We start from the raw sequence: 20,700 nt of genomic DNA, 5'->3' as shown, positions 1-20,700 counted from the left end.
AGCAAACTACTAAGGATTCAAACTGGATGTCCTAAATGTTTCAGAAAACGTTGGTTCATTTCCTATTCATCACAGCACTGTAACTGATCCAGACGGAAATCTTTCAGCTTTTGTAAACAAATAATGTACTTTCATCAATAAAAATCTGCACAAACAGAAAGGCTGCCTGACTTTTTTTTTTCTTTTCCATGTCTTCCACAGAAACATTCATCACCAAAGGTGATTTTATTTAGTGTCAGAACTTTGTGACAATGTCAGATTTTTAAAAACAAAAATATAAGTAGTTACAGCGGTGAAACTTCACAATACAAAAAGGTGCCGAGTCTTTTTATGGAACCAAAAGAAGGTTTCAAGTCCTGAATCAGGTCAGTGTTTACTCTTCTTTGCCTTCTTGTGGGAGCGATGTGGGGATCGGGACTTGGACTTGCTTGCCTTCTGGTCTGGAGATGGCGATCGGGAGCGTTTAGACCGTTTAGGAGACTTTGTTCTGCAAAGCAAGAAGATGCCAGATCAGCTTTACGTATGCTCAGTTCCTCCACCTGCAGCTTCTTTAATGCTTACCTTGATGGAGAGACACTCTTTGAATTTCGGGACTTTTCTCCAGGATTACCGCTCTGCCTTCTGTCTCCATCGTTCTTTTTGCTTCTTTCTTTATGCCTCCTTTCTTCCCTCTGAGCATCTTTAGTCTTTGACCTCTCATTCTTTTCCTCGGCTTTGTGAAACTCCTAAAGCAGACAAACATTTAATTGACTTTGAACCAATCAACCTTAACCTGTACTCAGCACTTTGAGTCTTCACTAAAGCAGCAGTTTTAACCGAATTCAGTTTATTTATATAGCGCCAATTCACAACATGACACCTTACAGAGACAATTCAACCAGATCATACAGTCAAATTAAAAGAAAACCAGTTGACTCCAAGGCAATCCCTCACACCCAGCATGCTTGTAGCGACAGTGGAGAGGAAAACTCCCTTAAACAGGAAGAAACATCCAGCAGAAAGAGGCTCAGTTTGACACATGCTTTCATATTTCTAAGCTTAACCGTGCTGGTTTGGTCCTGAAAGTTGATGAAGGCAACAAATCACCTTTTATTCACAGAAAATGGGCCAAATTAACATTGAATTTCTAGTTGGATGAGCACTTCAGTGAGGTGCAGTATTCCCATATTTACTTCTGCCCACAGAAGAAAAAATGACTTTTCTGTCCACAAGATGGCGACGTCTGGTTAAAACTGCAGCTCTGTACAGAAGCAAACAGAGCTGCAAAGATGCTGCCCCAGTTCCTGATAAGCAGTGCACTGTTGTGTCTGTTGGAGTAGAGCATGCAGTGGACGAACAACAGCACTAATAATATGAATGTAGAAGGATCACTGCAGTAAACCTGATCCCTACAGGGAGTCTCACCTTCTGCAGCAGCTTCTGTCTGTAGTTCTCCACTTGTTGCTGAATGCTCATTCCAGGTTTCCTTTTGCTTTTTCCAGATTCCAGCTCATCTTGGAGTTTCATAACTTTTACCTGTGATCGATGAATCCAGTCAGTTGTTCTGTTTGACAACAATAGATCTAATATTTCCTGGCTACTGATTTTGGTCCGTAAGAGAAAACTTGACAAAGTTATTAAACATCCTACAGAATCATTTGTGTAGTCATTTAAACCATTTTCTATGGAGAGCAGTTTCATTCAAAATTACAAACTAAATATTCGATCGATTGTTTTAGAAATCCCTAATTTGAAAAGTTACTTAAAGTAAATTAACATTTTCAAATCATTTGGAAGAGGCGAAAAAAGATATTTTATGTTGAAAAATGTTTATATTTGTAAAGTTTTTTTCTTGTGTCAGTAAGTTATCCTTTTATAGAATGGCAGTATGTGAACCTTTACTCTACTTCAAACTAATTTGTTTGTAAAGGGAAGGCGGGGCTTATTGTTTATCAGCATCATAAATATCGTCCAATTGTAGACGTGCTTTAAGCTTAAGTATTTTCACAGTAAAAAGTCAGATTTAAAGAAGTTTATTGCAAAAGTGAAAAGAACATTTCAGTATCCTGTCAGCTGAGTTTGTTTATGTTAATGTGATTAGAAGTTATATTTAATATTGTTTATTAAATAAAAATTCTACAAATTCTACTCCACTATGTAATGATTTGATTACCAGATTATTTCAGTACTTCATTTCTTTATTAATCATTTTAGCCCCCTTAGAGAATAATCTAGATAAATGTCCAAGAAATAAAAAATGGAAAACAAACTATAACTATCAAATTAAGATTTTCTTTTAGTTTATTTCAATAATTTATTTACTTTCAGATTTTTTTCATAATGCTCTCGTAGTGGCATTTTTTTTTTATGTACTTTCTATTTCATGAACATGTAAAAAAAAAAACATAAAACACCCTAAAACAAAAACAGCATGAACTAAAAACATGATTAAAAGATAATTGTCCTGGATGTTTTTTCATTTAGCTGCTGTCAAAAATAAAACTCAAATAAAAAATAATCATCTAATATTAAAACGAATAGCAGGAAGGAATCAACTGTATCACTGAATTGTAGGTTTTTGAAAGCTGAAATCTGGTTAGTTTTTCTTTCTTTCTATACATAGATGAATTCCTTCATGCCCCTCTCAAACCACCTATCTTCTTTGACCAAATTTTTAACATTCTGGTCCTCAAAAGAATGTACTTTGTCCATAAGGTGTAGATGTACCGCTGAGTCTTGTCCCGCTTGTTTGGTTTAATTTGTACGTTTTCTAAGCCAAAACAAGACTTTATTTTTGGTTCCTTCTCTAAAGCCTTGAACTCAACGCCATTTCTGACATTTTGAATTGAAAAAGCTTCCTGGATGGGAAGTGAAACGTCTTCAAACTAGGAAACAAAGTACAGTGGATTGTTTTTTCTTTTTTTTTTTTTTTTGGAATGACTATGACCTGGATGACTGATAATCTTCACCAGAATTGATCAATTTCTAAGAGTATTTCTTTTTTTATATAATTAACTCTGGATAAAACAGGAAAACAGCTTTATACAGGAGCTGATCTTTGTTCATCAATCAAAGATCGTCCAGAGTTTAAAGATGCTCCAGACCAATCTAAATAAGTCTAAATAATAAAGGATGATTTAAAATCAATGCTTGCATTCTGAGATCACAGATGAATTAGTGCTTAACTGAAGATATTTTATTCATAAAGACTTTCTCTGAGGGAAAAACTAATGTCTTGCATCAAACTTCTCAACCTTCTGTCGAGCAGTTATGGATTAAAGGGGGAATAATGAGTCAGTTTTCTGATGGAGCAACACTTACTTCCACCTCTCTCAGCCTTTTCCTTTTACTCTCCGACATTTGTGAGAAAACTGCCCCCTCATAGTTGGGCGACCTGCAGGAATCAGCACTGCTTTCACTCTCCGAGTCTTCATCTTCCTCCTGTGAGTTGCAGCTGAAGCCAGATAAGAGGAAATATTACAGCTTTTCTTTTCATTCAAACCATTGACTGCGAGGTGAAATCAGAGCTTACCTCACATTAACCTTGTTCTCATCAACCTGTTCCCTTAAGGTTTCCCATTTGGACTCAGTTTGGACTGAAAGGAACAAACGGAACCATGAGTAGGATATTTGGGGTTAAACCAGGGACAGAATAAGCCTGATAAAGTCTCACCAGTGTCACTGATCTTCTCCCATTTAGACAAAGGCACTCTGGAGAGTGGAAGGTTACTTTCATCCACTGAGGAAACAAAAAAAACCTCAATAGGCAACAAAGAATCAGCTTTGAGACTCTCTAACTTGACTTTGAATGGTTGACTCACAGGGTACTCCATCGATGTCATCAATAGCTGCATTTAGGGGAACGCCATCTATGTCATCAACAGGGACTCCATCCAGGGGGTCCCAGCCAATGGGGCATCCGTCTATGTCGTCTATTGGAGTTTTTCCCATTGGGAGCCCGTCTATAAGCGTGCTGTCAAGCGGCGCGCCATCAATCTCACCGGATACCTCCTACATAAAGACAAACATAAAGCTCACCATGTCTGACAGGGGTAACAAAAAGAAACAGCAGCGTCTGCATCGAGGAGATAAGCTCACCTCTGCAATCTCCTCCTCTTCTTCCTCTCCTGCTTTGGTGAAGCCCAGAAAGATATTCTGAAGCTGGATTAGATAAGGTTGGGGATAAATGGCCCAGTCCTCCCAAGCTCTGAAACAATTCATGACCTTTTGCTGCGGAGACAGAGCATTTAGATCTTTTTAAGAGTTCTCTTCCAGGTCAAAGAGTTTTATAGGAACATTTTTGAAAGCTTACCTTGAACTGTTCAGCCTGCAGCCTGGCCTGGATGTTTTTATGTCCTGCATGCAGATGCTCAAATATCTGGGGTAACTTTGCTTCAAAACTGCAGACAGTGGGATTGTTTTAAGATTTACAGCAAGTAAAAAAGAACTGAGGTTTTAAAAAGTGAAATGAGACGACTTTTTCTTACTATTTCCGATAATATGATGCCCGGGGTACTTTGGCACACGAGTTGTGCAAGATGTCCGACACCAGGTACAATCTGGAAATCTGTGGGATTCATGACAAATGAATTCATTATTAACTCCGTTTAATGTTTATGATTCACATGGTGCTTCCAAACGTTTTCACTTCCCCCTGCAGACCTCCATGTGATTGGATTTTATAAAACAGACCAACACCAAACGCTGCAAAGTTTGCTTCCACTTCAACAACAGAAAGACATCCAGGGGGCGGTGACGGCGTGACAAGCTCACCGTTTAACGCCGGGAGTAAAAACCAGGCTTAAATGTGAGGTATACTTAGAAATGCACTGTAAGCAGGAGAACTAGCCTTCTTCTGAAGGGGAATTTGAAGCGGGCAGAAAGAGTCCGAAACTTGTCCCACAACTTCCTCTGCTGCATCTGCTCGATCTAGACAGAACAACATGGCGCTGGCTATATCGTCCCTGCTGGGAGTGAGCTCCTCCAGGAGAGCCTCCAGTCTCTGTCTGTGCCTGGAAGGAGTGGGAATATTAAAACATTCAGCTCTAATAAAGTCAGGGCACTTCTAAATGAGGGTGGACTTACTCCGATCTGAGCTGGCCCTTCTTCACCTCCTCCTCAGGCGGGGTAGCCTCCTCCACAGCTGCACGCTCTTCATAGCTCTCAGTGTAACTGTTGAGGATGGGGGGTCTCCACAACGAGCCTCCTCTGAACAACCGGAATTCTGCCGTCCTCCACTTTGTCGGGGACTCGCCCTGTGGGACCCAGAAAGACCTTTTAAATCTGCAAAGACTTTTTTGCTGCTCACAGCAGGCTGGAAAATCTTAGGATCTTACTTTATTTTATTGTAAAAAAAACAAACAAAAAAAAAACATCTGCAATATTGCTTAAAGAAGAAACCATAATTTTTAAGTGTAAAGCTCACACTGGGATTTTCACACCCGGAGCGATCAATGCATATGTTTTCTCTATGTAGAGGGTGGAGCTGCGAGGGGAAGGATGCAGTCGTAGCAAGACGAACGGCACGTTTTAGGCCATTATTCTGTGATCACACCGAGCGCACTTTGAGCAGCTAAGCAGCTTGTCCACGTTGAAGGTCTACTCTAGGCTCACATCAGCAAAGTTCTTCATTAACGGCCTGAAGCACGTTGGTGGGAACCTCTTCTCTTTGGGAGGATGAAATTGAAATAGTGACTTGGGTTTTTATACTGAATAAAGCTAAAGAATGCCACTTTTGGGGGCCTCTGCTTTTTTTTTTTTCAAACATCTTTCTGCTCTTTCACTCATCATTTTCTTTGTTACGAGAATACATTATATTTTAGTGAATGAAACTAAACCAGATACTTCAGAGGCGAGAATACACCCCTGGCCTAGAATGACAACATGCCACTGGCATTGGTGCCCTGCAGGACACCATTGCATAGCAGAGCCTTTCCTTGATTGCTGTGGCGCGTCAAGCAGCTAAAGTTCAGATTTCCAACTCTAGTGTCTGCTGCTTGTTGAGTGCCTCAGAGGCTCAAATGCTCATAATGCACCGCTCCAGATGCTTCAATATGTGCTGCAGGACGTTTTGATGCGGTGGGTGTGCATGTAAACTGGCTGCTCTTGCTGCTCTGAGAGAACGTAGCATAACAGTGAAATGAGAGCACCGCCACACCTGCACAGGTGGCAAAGCAATATTGAAAAATATACATATTGTATATATTTTCACGGACCACATGTGGCTTTGATGTAGAATGAAGGAGGCAGCAGAGTCGAGCTTTTATCAATCAAAATAGAAGATAGAGAAAATACTGTTGACAAAGGAAGTAGGGAATCCTCTTAAGAGGGTTGTAGGTGGCTTTAAAAAATCTGGTTTAATTTAGCAAGGAGAGAGTGTTTGTCTTCCTCCCTTTGCTACAGAGCAGACACTCTTCCTCTTCTGCACTGGCCTCTCTACCCGATGGACTGCTCCGATCTTTCGCTTTGATTCCCTGATTTGATCCCTGCTGGACTATTTTTTTTCTGCTGGTGAACATTCTTGGTCATCCAAGTCATAATTATTCAAAAAAAAGTAAAAAAAAAAAAACAAAAAACAATCCACTGGACTTGGTTTCCTAGTTTCAAGAAGTTTTACTTCCCATCCAGGAAGGTTTTTCAATTTAAATTGTCTGAATTAGCGTTGAGTTCCAATCTTTATAGAGTAGCCCAACAAAGCCTTGTTTTGGCTTAGAAAACATGCAAATTGAACCAGAAGAACAGGTTCGCCCCTTAGGAATGGGGAGTACTGGTCTATGCTTCTGAAAAGGGGAGTTGTTAGGATCATTTTTTGCCTGGCTAACCAGGCGAGATGTCTTGGTCCCCTACATGGCGATGAGGATTATGAAAAGTTTGTTTTTTGGTTGTGAGCGCTCCATTAAGACAACATAACTGGCGTCCTTTTATATTTTCAGGTCGACTTTTTTTTTAGTCGCTGCTCTTTGTAGATCTGGCCTTTAAGTGACACAAACTTACCTGGAGGATAGAGAACAGCTTCCAGCGATAATACACGTGATCTTGGCTTTTGTTGTCAAAAAGAAACCTGAAAAAAAAGTATAAACAATAAATCACAAATTAACTTTCTGGGTTTTATTTTATTTTGTGTGATTGTCTGCAGAGTAGCTACCTGTAATCTGGGTTGTTTTTTTCTTTATTCATTATCATTGCTTCAAACAGAGGGCCTTCACGCACCACAAACTCTATCATCCTGTGAATAAGGAATAACAGATTCCTGTGGGAGAAAAGCGGCATGTTAACTTGGTGTAAACACCCGTCACTGAGTCAGCAGAATAAAGACACCTCTCTACTGAAATACAGTGTGATAAAATGCTGCCTTGCTTGTTTTTTTCCATGTATGTTTCAGAGACTTTCAATAACTCTTCTCCATTTCAAACATGTAAACAATATAAATCAATAACAGGTTAAATATGCAGCACCCTGTATGCTCAATGAAACCACTGGTACAGATGGGTTAAAATCTTTAGATCAATTCATCTTTTATTGCAGTAGCATATTCCAAAATAAGTTTAAATCTAACCGTTAAACTCTTCACTTTGTTTAGCATGGATCAAATATTCGTGGTAATTTGATGTTTTCATAAAACCCCTGAATCCTGAATTATTGCCACTCATGACAACATCAATAAAATAAAAGCAACTAAGAAGATTATAAATAAGTAGGTAAAAACTTCCTGTTTCAAAGTAGATGAACGTTATGCAACATAGGGGTTAGATTCTTCCATATTCAGTGGGAAAAACTAGAGAACTTGTTGAACAGATGAGCCTCATCTTCATCAGGAAATGTTAACAAGCACAGAGCAAATCAACTGAATCTATCGGCTGTCAGAGCATGAAATGTGTTTGCAAGTTTCCATTAAAAATACTGACCAAAAGGCATCAACAGTGATGGTGGATGTAGTGAAGCTCTAAGTATGAACTCTGACGTTTTCCTGCTTATCAGCCCACATTAAGGCCAACGTCAGTTCAGTGACCTGCAGTCGCATTTCCAGTTCAGTTATATGATTTCATTGAATTGTGTCTGCAAAGTGCCTTGAAGAATCCTAGATAAATAAACTGAAGTAGTAATCACAGATTCACTGTATAAAAAAGCTTGTAAAAATCTATGGCATGTTTTAATGTTGTTTAAATCAAGCTTATTTGGATAATTATTTGCTCTGCAATAATCACTGAAGTCCAGCTGCAAGGCAGATTGTCCTCTTTCGATAATGGACAGCTGGGAATGGAATAAACTGTTTTCCATCCTCTAACTGCTCAGGGTAGCTCGTGTTTGAGCTGCCGAGTTCCCATTGACAATGTTTAGCCGTTTTCTCCGATGATTTTCCTTTAAAATCCCTTTGACTGTCAACGCATTAGCATTTCAAAATCTGATGCTAGTCAGAGAAGAGGAAGATGCAGCCCAGAAGGAAAGTAATAATTCACTTAGGGACAAATGCTTTTTCATGAAAATACACGAAAAGCTCCTCATACTCTCTGCTGGGTACAGAGAAGGCTTAATAACAGGACTGTTAAAACGAATGATACTCAGAAAAGTATGGCTATTCAAATAATTCTGTACTAATTTGGTATACTGATACTGAAGATAATGTTTTTGACATTGTTAATTTTAGATTAATAGATTTACATCAGAAGAATAATACCTCAACCATAAAATATTATCACATAAATTTACTTATTATTTATTGACCTTGCATTTATTCACACACTTACACATTTAACTAGAATCTGTGATTCTTTTGAGAGAAATGTCAATATTCAAAAGGCGAAAAAAAAGGGAGTTTTTCCTCTCCACTGTCGCTACAAGCATGCTTAGTGTGATGGATTGCCTTCGAGTCAATAAGTCGATGCAATCAACTGTTTTTTCTTGGATAGAAAACTTTGAAGATAGAAAACTTTGAATCAATAGCCATACTTTTCTGAGTATCATTCGTTTTAACAGTCCTGTTATTAAGCTTTTTTTAGATAGAAAACTTTGAATCAATTTTGCTGATTTTTCTCTAAACTGCCTTGAGATGACGTGTTGTGAATTGGCGCTATATAAATAAAGTGAATTGAATTGCATTTGTTATATCCTCACAATTTAGAAAAATTTTATTTTCTAATCGCAGAGGGAATCAATTTTAGTCACATTACATCTAAAAAGAGTAAGACACTAAATGTTTCACTTCAGCCCTTTAGGTGGCAGTAATGCACTTAAAAGTGGGTTTGCTGGTTACAGTTAAGTCCTGCAACAGTGAACTCTTTGACAAGTAAGCTTTTGTGGTCATGAAATAATTGAATGCCATTGAGTAAAACTTCCACAGGGTTTTTGCTTTGTACAAAGAAAAAAATGCAATAAATTTGCAATTATGATATTGGTTGAAAAAAATCATTCAGACTTGCGTATTTATAATGCTCTGGCATCGTTTCTCCACCTATTGGTTTGGAAATGCAGTAGGACAGGCATGACACCAAGAACATTATGAAATACAAAAGTTTCCGTAATAAAGATCCATTTAAGAATAACTTGAATGGGTCTTTCAGTGTAAATGGGCTAAAACACGCAACAGGAGCGACACAGAAATACAAAATCAGACACAAAAAAAACATCCCAATAAATGGGCTCCGTTTCATCGACTTCCCTCCCTACTGTTTGTGATTATACTACTGCAATAAAATGTGAATTTTTTTCTAAGCTTGATTAGGAGTGCAAGCTATTATCAGGACCGTTAACAAATTTAAAACTTAGAGAGCCTTTAAAATAAGCAGATTACAGAGGGTGGCTGTATTAGGACATTTCAATCAAATAGCTTTGAATCAACAGTTTGTACTAAAGGAGAGTTCTACAACTAACAAATATGAAATCATCAATGCAGACATTCCAAGTGTAAAATATCCTCAACAGCTCCTGCAGATTGCTGCTTGGAACCTTTTGGAGCTCAATCATTAAGCCAACTTTAATCATCTTAACACTGATATACCTTCTGATGAATGACTCTGATACAGCCTGCAGCTCGTGGTAGAAGCTGCTTTGATTTACAGAACTGCTCCTTAATCCTGACGGGTTTAATATTGGATCTATCTGCCTTCCAGCTGTATCGGTCTGCAGTGTCTCAGCCAACCCATGTGGACCCCAGGACTCAAAGACGTTGATAGATATGATCAGATCATGCATTTATTCCCAAAAAGCTACATATTTGTGAGAAACCTGACAACAGGTGCCATTTCATCATGTTTACTAGCTTCCACTTTTCACCTCTTATGCATGTAAGGTGCAATAAAAGCTGATGGTTCCTAAGGAATGTGCATGGCACCTCAGCTTCTGTCCTATGACACTAATGCTATGACAGCTGGTCAGTCGTAGAAAGAAGAGTGTGTGTACCTTTCGGTTGGGATAACCACTTTGACTACGGCATCGGACAGAGTCTGTTTGTGAAGTCAAACCAAATAGTGAAAATATTACAAAGTGAGCACTTGTACAGATGAAACACTGCAGGATACATACAGCATAGAAAACGACAGAGGCATTCATGATCAGACAACTGTAGGGGAAGGAGGGAGGGCAAAACTTTAGCATGTAGGGAAAAAATAAACCTCAATGGGAGCTAAGCTCATTTTAAATCTATGGACCAAAATTCTCAATTACTCATATAGATCTATAGAAGGTAAAAGAAATGCTCAAAAATATGGCCCTGCTTCCTGTAACATCTCAGAGCAGGAGCAAAGAACAGGTAATTAACATTTTTTCTATAATTCATGATGATTCACTTTAATTAAATGATCAAACACTTTAAAAAAGTGAACTAAAAGTAAGACGATTGTTTTTGTTATCACTGTATTTGTATGTAGATAAAATATTCTGCAAATGAAATGAGATTTTTGCAATTAAAATAATAAACAAACATCTCCATTATCTTATTTAAAGTGCAGTTTATATGATTGTATCATTATGGGGGGAAATGCTCATTCCACTGGCAGATAATGTTACCTACCAGGTCAGATGAAGGGCAGATACACTTTTTCATTTTTAGATTAATCTTCACGATTCAAAAGGCCAAATGATGTACCTTCATTCATGCATTCATTATGCCTACAGAGCAATGCTAAAGTAATCATATCCCTTAAACCTTTAGACATTTAGTCAACCACACACTACTGTTTTGTAATGATGTTTACAAAAAACATAGAAACTAAACATTTAACAACTGAATGACGTAAAGTCGGTGTTGGGCATTTACTGCATTTGCAATATAATTGCATTTTGGTCACTTTACATTTAAAAAGAGAAATACACTAAATTTCTCACTCCTGCCCTTTAGGTGGCAATAATACGCTTAGAGTAGGTTTGCCGCCACAAAAAAGGGAAGAGAGTTAGATCTAGATACATGCATGTAAGTAGAGGGAAGGACTTTTTCGTCCAGAGGTTACAGTAAAATCCTGCAATAATGGACATCCATCTGCTAATGGTTAGTGCAAAGGAAAATCTAAATAAAATTGCGATAATGTTTGAAAATATTATTATTATTTTGGCAAAAATGTTAAGCTCTGGTGCGCAGCTTGTTTTTTTCTAGTTAGCTGCCTTTATAAATCCCAGAAGTCACTTAAGAGCCAAATATTAGAGATGTACCGATTTCTTCACTTCTGATATGATTCCGAATCAGATACTCAAATTTAGCTATCAGCAGATATTTCTTTTCAAATACTAAAGCTCAGTTTGCTTCAATGTCCTTATTACTACTGTAAAATACAAATAAGTATATGTATGAATGAGAGAAACTAATACATCAGACGGACAATATTTTTGGCTGATATCTTTTTTATTTTTATGGATTGGCATCAGCTGATACATGGATTAATTATTCATTACGAATTTTAATTCAGCAGCCATGGCCTAATATCAGAATAAGTGTATTCATTGCCGTTCCCTCCAATTGTCTAACACGGCAGTAGCCATATTGATATGTGCAGAACTGAGTTGAGTTCTACGTTATCAATCTGGGATGGCTGCTGTTTAGTCTGTCCGTGAAAAGGATGGATGTTTAGTACAATACTTAGAGCTGATTGGGTGACGCCCCAGGTGGTACCTGACTTTCATAATACACTTTCAGCCAATCGCATTAGCGAATCGTGCAGCAAATACACTGTTTTCACAACTAGCGGAGTAAGCTGATAAATAAAACATTTTCCAAATCCTGTTGGAATAAAAGCACAGACATCTTTCCCAACTACAAATGCTCAAAGTGCTTCTCTTTGCTCCTCTTTTAAACGAGAAATTGTTGCTATTTTAGCTAAAACTGAGTCCATTTCGGTATCGAAATGCGAGTCCTCCAGCGTAACAATGTTTGCCCCGGCAAGGCCCTTCTGACTGTCATCATTCCTACATGTCCCGCCCCAAAAACCACTGCTGGCATGTCATTGGTCCTACTGGCTGTTTCTTACGAGACAGACGTATTAGCGGGAGTCTTTGAAGACTGAAAACTCAGATCTCGCGACAACCCAGCTTGAAGTGCAAGGTTACCAATTGCCATTTATTTTTAAAATATTTTTATTTATAAAAAATGCTCATTTGATGTTTAAAATAAGTTTTTCATATAAATGGAGGAAGGAAAAGAAATATCAGCCCCCCCCAAAAAATGCCAGAACATATTGGGGATTATTTTGACTGAAGGTCAATCTCTAGTATGAATATAAACATTTATATCACAAAAGGAAGCTGGAGATTACTAAAGGTAACACTGGGTGTTAATATTATTGATTCGTCTATTTTTTTATCTATGAAGATGTAATTTTTGCAAAATTTGGATTTTTTTCCCACCAACTATGTGGGAATGTTCGACTACTTAAACTGAGCGTGCAGGAAACTTGAGTATTATTTAGAAAAGATGCCAAGAGGCCACCTGTAACTCTGGAGGAGCTGTAAACATCTGCAGCCCATGAGAGAAAGGATAGCTACTGTTGTGTTATTTTAGAAAGATTGTAAGAAAACTGAAAGCATGAATACAATGTTACCAAGGTGAAACGTGGTACAAAGACGCTGGTCAGAGCGAACAGAAAGAAATAGCTTAATGAAGGAAAAATGATGGAAGAAAACTGGATTATTGCTGCAAAAACTCAGGATAAGATCCAGGATGATGACAACACAAACATGAAAAAAACTTTCATTGAAGTGTTTGGACAGAAATCCCCATGAAATATACCTGGGTCCACCTGAAAAATATGTTTGTGGCGATTTGTAACTAAATCTGAAAAGGTTTAAGGGGTATGATGCTTTTCTTAGGCACAGGACAGATGACCAAACCTGATGTATTACATTAGCTTGATCAACAGATGTTCAGTGTGACACGATAACCCGACGAGGGGGCTTTACCTTGTCCAGCTCTGCTTTGGACGTGCCCAGCGGCTTTGTGAAGTCGTTGCGCAAGCGGTCCCTCGGTTGAGCGTTGAAAGGGAGACCAGATGGGGGAGGAGGAGTTACTCTCACCCCAGCTGGAGTGTAGAGAGGCTGAGGCGGGATGCGGGCTGGTTTGCCCCATCCTAGCTTCATTTCAAAGCCCATAATCACTTTACCTGTGATAGCAAACAAATTCCTGCTGTCAGGGGTAACAAAAAGAAAACCAGATTAGGATCACGTTAGAAGCTCCAACTCACCATCAAGAGCAGCCATGGCTCTCTCTGCATCTTTCCGAGTCATGAAAGCCACGAAAGCTCTGTTTGAAGTCCTGCAGCGCTCCTCGTCCGTTCGGGGCCACATGATCTTTACACTGGCCAAGGGCCCATATTTACAAAACTCTCTGCATAGTAGCTCCTCATTCATCTGTTAAAAAAAGAACATATAAAAAATAAAATAAGAGGTGATGTGTAGATCTAAAAAAAAACAAACAAAAAAAACAAAACAAACAAAAAAATCACTCCAGTAAACTGAGAGTACTCCGTTACCTTTGGGCTAATGCAGTTAATATAGAGGTTAGTGGTGACCGGGGTGGACAGGTCGTCGTAGAGCACTGCAGAATGGAGCGGAACAGAGGTTATTATAAAGAAGGTTTCAACACCTTCCTCGTGTTACTAGATCAGACATTTTTAAAACTCAACTTGCGATTGTTTTCAGACCACAACGGTATTTAAAACATAAGTTCATCAAAACTTCAGGAAGGATATTTCTACAGTAGGACATGCAGAGGGGGTTTGCAGAAAAAGGGACGGCATGAAAGGAAGAAAGGGAAAGAAAGATAAAAAAAAAAGACAATGAAACAGAAAGAACCTGTTAGAAAAATAAAAACAAGCAAGGATGGAAAGACAGAAGGACACTAGCTAGAAGGGAACAAGACAAAGAAATAAAGGAATCAAGGTAGAAGTAAAGGTAGGTCAACAGAAAGTGAAGAACAAAAGACAGAAGCAAGGAATTAAGAAATAACATGAGGGGAATAAGAGGAAGAACACAATTAAATATGCCAGGAAGGAAGAAAAAGAACAAAAAGAGGGAAAGAGGAAAGGACAAAAGGAAAGAAGGACAGACAAGGACAAAAAATGTGACTGCACAAGGAAGGAAGGAAGGAAGGAAGGAAGGAAGGAAGGAAGGAAGGAAGGAAGGAAGGAAGGAAGGAAGGAAGGAAGGAAGGAAGGAAGGAAGGAAGGAAGGAAGGAAGGAAAAAACAGTAACAACAACTAAACAATAAGTTTATTGATTTTAACACTTGATCGGACCTGAAAACTAAAATCTGCTGAAAACCTGACGTTAATAACAGAAACTTACTTGAGCGTCCCGGTACTGGAACATCCAGATCTGCATACCCTCCCCCTTCTCGTCCAACCTCAGGGTCATTTTTCTTCCTTTTATGTCTTTCTTCACGTTCCTCCTGTATTCTGTTTTGTTACACAGCAGATTAAGATTATGTGGCTGCAGTTATTACACTCAGGCATAATGTTGTAAAAAGATTTGCCTGGCTTACAGCTTAAGTTCCTCTTTAAACAGTTCAAGATTGCTCTTCTTCTTTTCTTCTGTCTTTCTTTTGAAAGCCTGTTCGTCAAACAGGTGGAGAAAACAGCCTTTAGTTAACCTACTGGAACACCTTCATAAATAAGCTGAAACTACAATCCTGAAAAGGTGTGAAGATTACAAACTTACAGCCTTTTTGCTTTCCAAAGACGAAGATAGTGAGGTGTGTTGAGAACTAGGGACAAACTTTGCGGTGGGTCGATACAGCTTATTTTTCTTTATCTCTGCTTCTTCCTCCTCTGCAGAAAGTAGACCCCAACAATCACTAGCTTTTAATACTCAAAAACAATTAGGTTTGAAATGACATCAACGTGACACTGTGGGTTGGAAAAGTAGTTTAAGTAAATTTTACATAATTTGTCACATTAAAACCATAAAATTCAAGTCTTAACTGGATTCTGATCTGAACTTTGACTAGGCCATTATCACACATTGATATCCTTCCCTGTAGCTAAAACTGTAGGTTTTATCTCCTCATCTCTCCTCAGTATTAAGAGATTTGCTGCCTCTATAATGTTTGCAGTATTTGTGTTCAGTTTTTGTCTCATGCCCTTCTTTCAGATATTTGTGCTGCCTCCAATACGGCTGCCGGCAAACAGGACTTCTTATGGTGCATTTTCCAAAAAATGTGTTTTAAGTGTCAGGCCGTCTGGTTTATGTGCAAAGTCTATGGCTTTGAGGAGCATGAAGAGACCGGCCGGCACAGGGAGAAGCTAGTGTTACTGCTTTCCTGAGCTCAGAGCGTCAGATGCTGGAGTTGGGACTCGAAGCGGTGCTGGGGGGGAAGCATGTTGCAAAGAGTCAGGGTATCGGCATTATTCTACTGTAATTTTTTAGCTTTAGCGCAACCAGCTTTGTGGGGATCGCAGGAAGGATAATTTGATAAAAGCACAATCCACTTTCTCATTTAGAATAGAAGGAAAAAATACCAAAACAAAAATTTTTATTTTGTCTGAATTGAAAAGCATTTTGCATAAAGACAGATTATTTTCAAAGAAATAAATTCTGCCATTAATTTGTTTATTTAGCTCCATTTAGGAAAAAATATTCTGACACATTCTGAGAAAAGTTAGGTGGGCTTTAGAAAAAGGAGGCTGTAGCAATTGTTCTTATTTTTATAGATTTATTTTTTAATATTTGAACTTTCATTAGGAATTTTAACAAAGAATGATAAGGGTAAACATGCCTATTTTTTGTGAAATATATATTTTGTGACTTAAGGACTGCAGATAAACACTGCTACAAATTGGTGAAAAGCTGCATTTCACTTTGGGTCGATGGTCCCATACATTTCAGCTCTTTAATAAATGATCTGTAAATCTAGACTTCATCACTTTTAAGATATTAGACCAAGAAAATTGATATTTCAGACAGTGAAGCCTAACTCTTGCTCTAAAGTTCATTATTTACAGTAAAATCCATTGTGTTTGATACCAGACAGAGAAAACTAGAAAAAGATCTGAAGCCTTGGTTCAGATGTCCAGCATCACTGAGCTGTCGATACTTGCCTTTAGTTGCATTTACAATTCCCCCACGTACAAAAGTCTTTACTTTGCTTTTTTCACTGGTTTCAAAAGATGCTACAAATTCTTCAAAAACCTCAGCAGCTTTCTCTTCCTCCTGGAAGAGGAAACGGAAAGATAAAAACACAAAATGTAAGCGAGAGAAAAGCTCACAGGTTATCATTTACTCTGTCACAGAGTATGTGAAAAAGTACTAGGCACCCAAACCTTTTTCTTTAGCTCTACTTTTTCTTTCTTTGTTATGGGTTTGATGGAGGCAGCTGGTTTTCTCTTTCTGTCTGCCATTTTCAATCTGTAAAGGACATAGATAAACAGAGCTGAGATAATTAGCTAACATAAATTGAGTGGAACAACACTGATGAACTATACCTTGCAGAAAATATATCATATGGACTAAACGGAGGTTTAAAAGCATAAAACCTTTTCTTAGATCGGAATTTGTTAAATATATGTTGCTTTATACTCGACTACTAGAGTATACTAGTATACTAGAGCCCTTTAAGACAACCACAGCTGCCACAAAGTGCTATACATATCAAGTTTTTTTGTCAACAAGAAAAAAAACATTTCCTCAAAAGACAAAAAATCGTACGCTTGGAAACCATCACAGTGTCGCTCATCCTTATAAATTCAAAGTTGTTTTAAATGAAATTTGGAAAGGTGCAAGTACCCTTTTTCTAAAGGAGCTGACTGTAGGCCGGCTATGTGAGCAGCTAGCCCAACAATCTAACCAGCTAATACCAGTGTCTTATACTTTTATAACCATATAATAATAATAATAAAATAAGAGATCTAGCAGAATTATAATAGTAATACATTATATCAGGAATCAAAATTAGTTTTTTTTGTTTTTTAGCAGTTGGAGAAATTGGTAGTTTTCTGTTCAAGAAATGTAATGATATATAAAAAAAAAAAAAAAGAATTGTCTAAATACACTGATATTATAAACCAAGGTAAAAAATCACAGACTTACCGAAGAGGATTAGGGCCACTGAAAAAAGTTCACTGATATTTAAATTTTTTTTCATTTTAATATAGGAAAAAAGTCGGAATTCTAACTTTAATCTCTGAATTCAGATTTTGTTCTCAGAATTCTGACTTTAATCTCAGAATTCAGACTTTTTTTCTCAGAATTCTGATTTTAATCTCAGAATTTTGACTTTAATCTCAGAATTCTGACCTTTTTTCCCCATATTAAACTGAAATAACATTTCAAAATCAGTTAAATTTTTTATTTTTTCAGTAGCCCTAATCCGCTTACATACAGACAGCCTCAGTTTAGTTTTACTAACGATATCTGGAAACTCAACAAGGACCATGTTATGATTCTGACTTAACAAAAGGGATGCAATATTACAACCGTTAAACAAAACAGCAGAAATAAAACATTAAGCATATGTGACCAATAAATGATAAGAAAAAGACAATAAAAAGGGAATTTTAGCATCTTTACACAGAGGTAAAATGATCCAGAACTCTGGATAAGATGCACAAAACCCCTTGGTATTTTTACTCGTTAAGAAAAGAAGGATATTAGGTTTAAGAGATGTGCCTTACTAGCTTACAATTTACAACATACCTAATTTTAATAATTGTTTATTGTGATGAAAATAAACGTTTAATGAAAAAATATCAGATTTCATTTAAGTTTATCTCTTGCTGCTCAAGGTAAAAAACAAACAAAAAAACATGAAGCACCTCTATTTATATGCACCAATAACCATATTCAGGGTGTGAATAAAGTAGATTCCTCTTTAGCTCGTGACCTCTAGGAAGTCCTACAGCAATAATTATACAGTTAATTAGATGTATGCCGTGAAAACCTCACTTTTCTAACTCTAAAATGTATTAAGAGCGAAAAACCGTTAAATGCTAAACGCCAACATCCAGTCAACAAACTCAAAAAGAGCTTATAAAAGCTTGATATTGAGCTTAATAAATCTGTGTTTAAAATCAGTGGTTTATTAATATTGTCATTTGATATATTTACAGCAAATTAAAATGATTTAGATATCATTTGTAGTAACATAAAGTTTGAATCGGCCTGGTCTGCATTGAGGCTAACATTTCTCCAAGCTAATGTTTAGCTTAGCCGCCAGTTGTTAGACCCTGCAGGGATATTATGCTAATAATTAGCTTAAACAAGACTTATGTTGCAAAATACGGCAACAAGTCGTTGAATTAATACCTCGGTTCCCTTAACAAGTGCATGTATGTGGTGGTCTGATGGGTTTCATCTACTCAGAGGGGGTGTGCTACAGAAACAAACACATCCCTGCTTGCTAGCTAACGCATAACCGTCCCTCCCCTGCTGTAAGACTACAGTAGCGATACAAGGAAAACAATCACCCGCTCTGCATGCACACTGCATCATACCTCAGCCAAAAAACTCTCTGAGTCTTATGCTAATGTTCCACCATGTTGGGTTTGGCCATATGTTTGTTTCTATCGCTGTCAAAGCCAGCTACTAAAATGCATTAAGATGCCCGACTGGAGGTCTTCACTGAGGATAGGACGCCTGCTCAGTCAACGTCATTTAACGAGTCTGATTACGCACGACTTTCTTCTTCTTCTTCTTATGGGATTTTATGGCGGTTGGCAGACTTGTGAATTGTGCATTACCGCCACCAACTGATATGGAGTAAAGCAAGATAACAGGAAACGATTCACCCCCCCCCCCAAAAAAAAAAAAAAAAAAAAAAAAAAAAAAAAAAAAAAAAAAAAAAAACCTGTGTAACTTAAACCAACATAATACTAATTCACATTTGCCCATATAATTTTAATTTACTCTAGGTCATCTTAACTCTGCCAGTTTCTGATGGTCCCATCGGTCCTCCCATCATACTTCCAACCATCTCCCAGTTCAAATCTTTAATGTCCAGATATTTTTCTGCAGCCTTCACTATTATTTTGATTTTTTCCGTTTTTTTTGTTGTCTGTGCAGTACAATTAATTACTTCTACCATGAAAAGAACAAAATTTGTCTTTTTAACAATAAGTGAGTCTTCATTAATTTTTGGAGATTTCTCTAGAGGTTTGGAATTTGCTGTGTGTTGAACTGTAGGTTTGGGTTTTTCTGACTGAGATGGGATCCTTTTTGCAGCTTCAGCGTAGGTTATTCCGAGCTCAAATTTCATTTTTTTAATTTCCTCAGACCTTTTGCTTGCTTCACAGCCGCGATAGGCAGCAGTATGTTCTCCACCACAATTACAGCATTTTATTTTAGCTTCTTTTCCACATTTTCCGTACTCATGTTCTCCTGCACACCTTCCACACCTCTGTTTCCCTTTACAAACTGCTGCAACGTGACCGAATTTTTGGCATTTGAAACATCTCAATGGTGGAGGATTGTAGATTTTGACATTATAGCTTATGTAACCGATGAATACTTTGCTTGGTAATTGCTCTTCTTCGAATTTAATTAGCACAGATAAACTGTCAGATCTTTCTCCGTTTCTTGTTGTTTTTAACCGTTTTACTTCTTTTACTTTTGCACCGCTTATGTTTTCCAGAATCTCTTTTTCAGAAATTTTTAGAGGAACTCCTCCAATGACTCCCCTGCTGATCTTTTTGTTCTCCATTAGGCTGCACTGAACTCTTATCCCGTCAATTTTGTTGATACGTATTGCTTTGCCTTGCTGGGCGCTGTCTCTGCAGTTAATTAGCAGGTCTCCACTGTACAGAATTCTGGCACCTTTGACTTCTCCGACAAGTTTATTGATGGTTTTTGTTAAGTGAACCGGATTCCAATTTGTAAAAGAGTCTGCCTGATTAACGACTTTGAATATGACTTTGAATTCATTTTGTTGTGCTGTGGAATGTATGGAATGATCATCACTGGATTGTTCTGAACTAGATTCCCCTTGAACTGATCTCTGTTTTTTCCGCTTTTTCTCATTTTTTGATGTTGCTATTTTCCAACCTTCATTGTCACTATTTCCCTCTTCCATCCCACAAGAATCGCTTCCTGTTTCCTCACTACTCACGGCCCAAGACATTTCTCCATAAGCAGCTTCAAAACACGCGCCATGCACCAAACGACCATCCACCGAGCCTCAAACACTTCTTGTGTCAACGTGGCTTCCGAGAAATTATCTACGCACGACTTTTAATATTTCTATACCTTTTATATTCATAAAACTACAATTTATTTTACAGAATTTTATCTTGTGATCACTTTTTGTTAAAGGGA

The 20,700-nt window shown here is 37.7% G+C and overlaps 1 protein-coding gene across 2 annotated transcripts; it reads right to left on the bottom strand.

The window, feature by feature from the left end:
• Nucleotides 1–36: 36 nt before the first annotated feature.
• zgc:163098 (uncharacterized protein LOC100037380 homolog) lies at nucleotides 37–19,035 on the bottom strand. Of its 2 annotated transcripts, none has more exons than XM_038289143.1 (24): nucleotides 18,885–19,035; nucleotides 16,716–16,800; nucleotides 16,494–16,605; nucleotides 15,115–15,224; nucleotides 14,939–15,006; nucleotides 14,743–14,852; nucleotides 13,929–13,993; nucleotides 13,641–13,806; nucleotides 13,360–13,559; nucleotides 10,375–10,418; nucleotides 7,124–7,228; nucleotides 6,973–7,039; nucleotides 5,065–5,234; nucleotides 4,829–4,991; nucleotides 4,467–4,546; nucleotides 4,292–4,379; nucleotides 4,078–4,209; nucleotides 3,801–3,990; nucleotides 3,653–3,718; nucleotides 3,512–3,575; nucleotides 3,301–3,433; nucleotides 1,405–1,515; nucleotides 562–725; nucleotides 37–487 (listed from the first exon to the last, which is right to left on the bottom strand). In XM_038289143.1, exons 2-24 carry the CDS (start codon nucleotides 16,791–16,793, stop codon nucleotides 367–369), a joined length of 2,607 nt encoding a protein of 868 aa, XP_038145071.1. In that variant the 5' UTR covers nucleotides 16,794–16,800; nucleotides 18,885–19,035; the 3' UTR covers nucleotides 37–366. The 2 variants fall into 2 exon arrangements, with proteins under 2 accessions (XP_038145071.1, XP_038145070.1); XM_038289142.1 differs by lacking the exon at nucleotides 18,885–19,035 and adding an exon at nucleotides 18,697–18,749.
• Nucleotides 19,036–20,700: the final 1,665 nt, after the last annotated feature.

This window comes from Cyprinodon tularosa, unplaced genomic scaffold, assembly GCF_016077235.1.
Source record: "Cyprinodon tularosa strain WSP-4 unplaced genomic scaffold, ASM1607723v1 ctg263, whole genome shotgun sequence".
In the NCBI taxonomy this organism is placed as follows: domain Eukaryota; kingdom Metazoa; phylum Chordata; class Actinopteri; order Cyprinodontiformes; family Cyprinodontidae; genus Cyprinodon; species Cyprinodon tularosa.
Note: the sequence above shows the minus strand (reverse complement) of the source record. Positions and strands in the feature narration are given on the sequence as shown.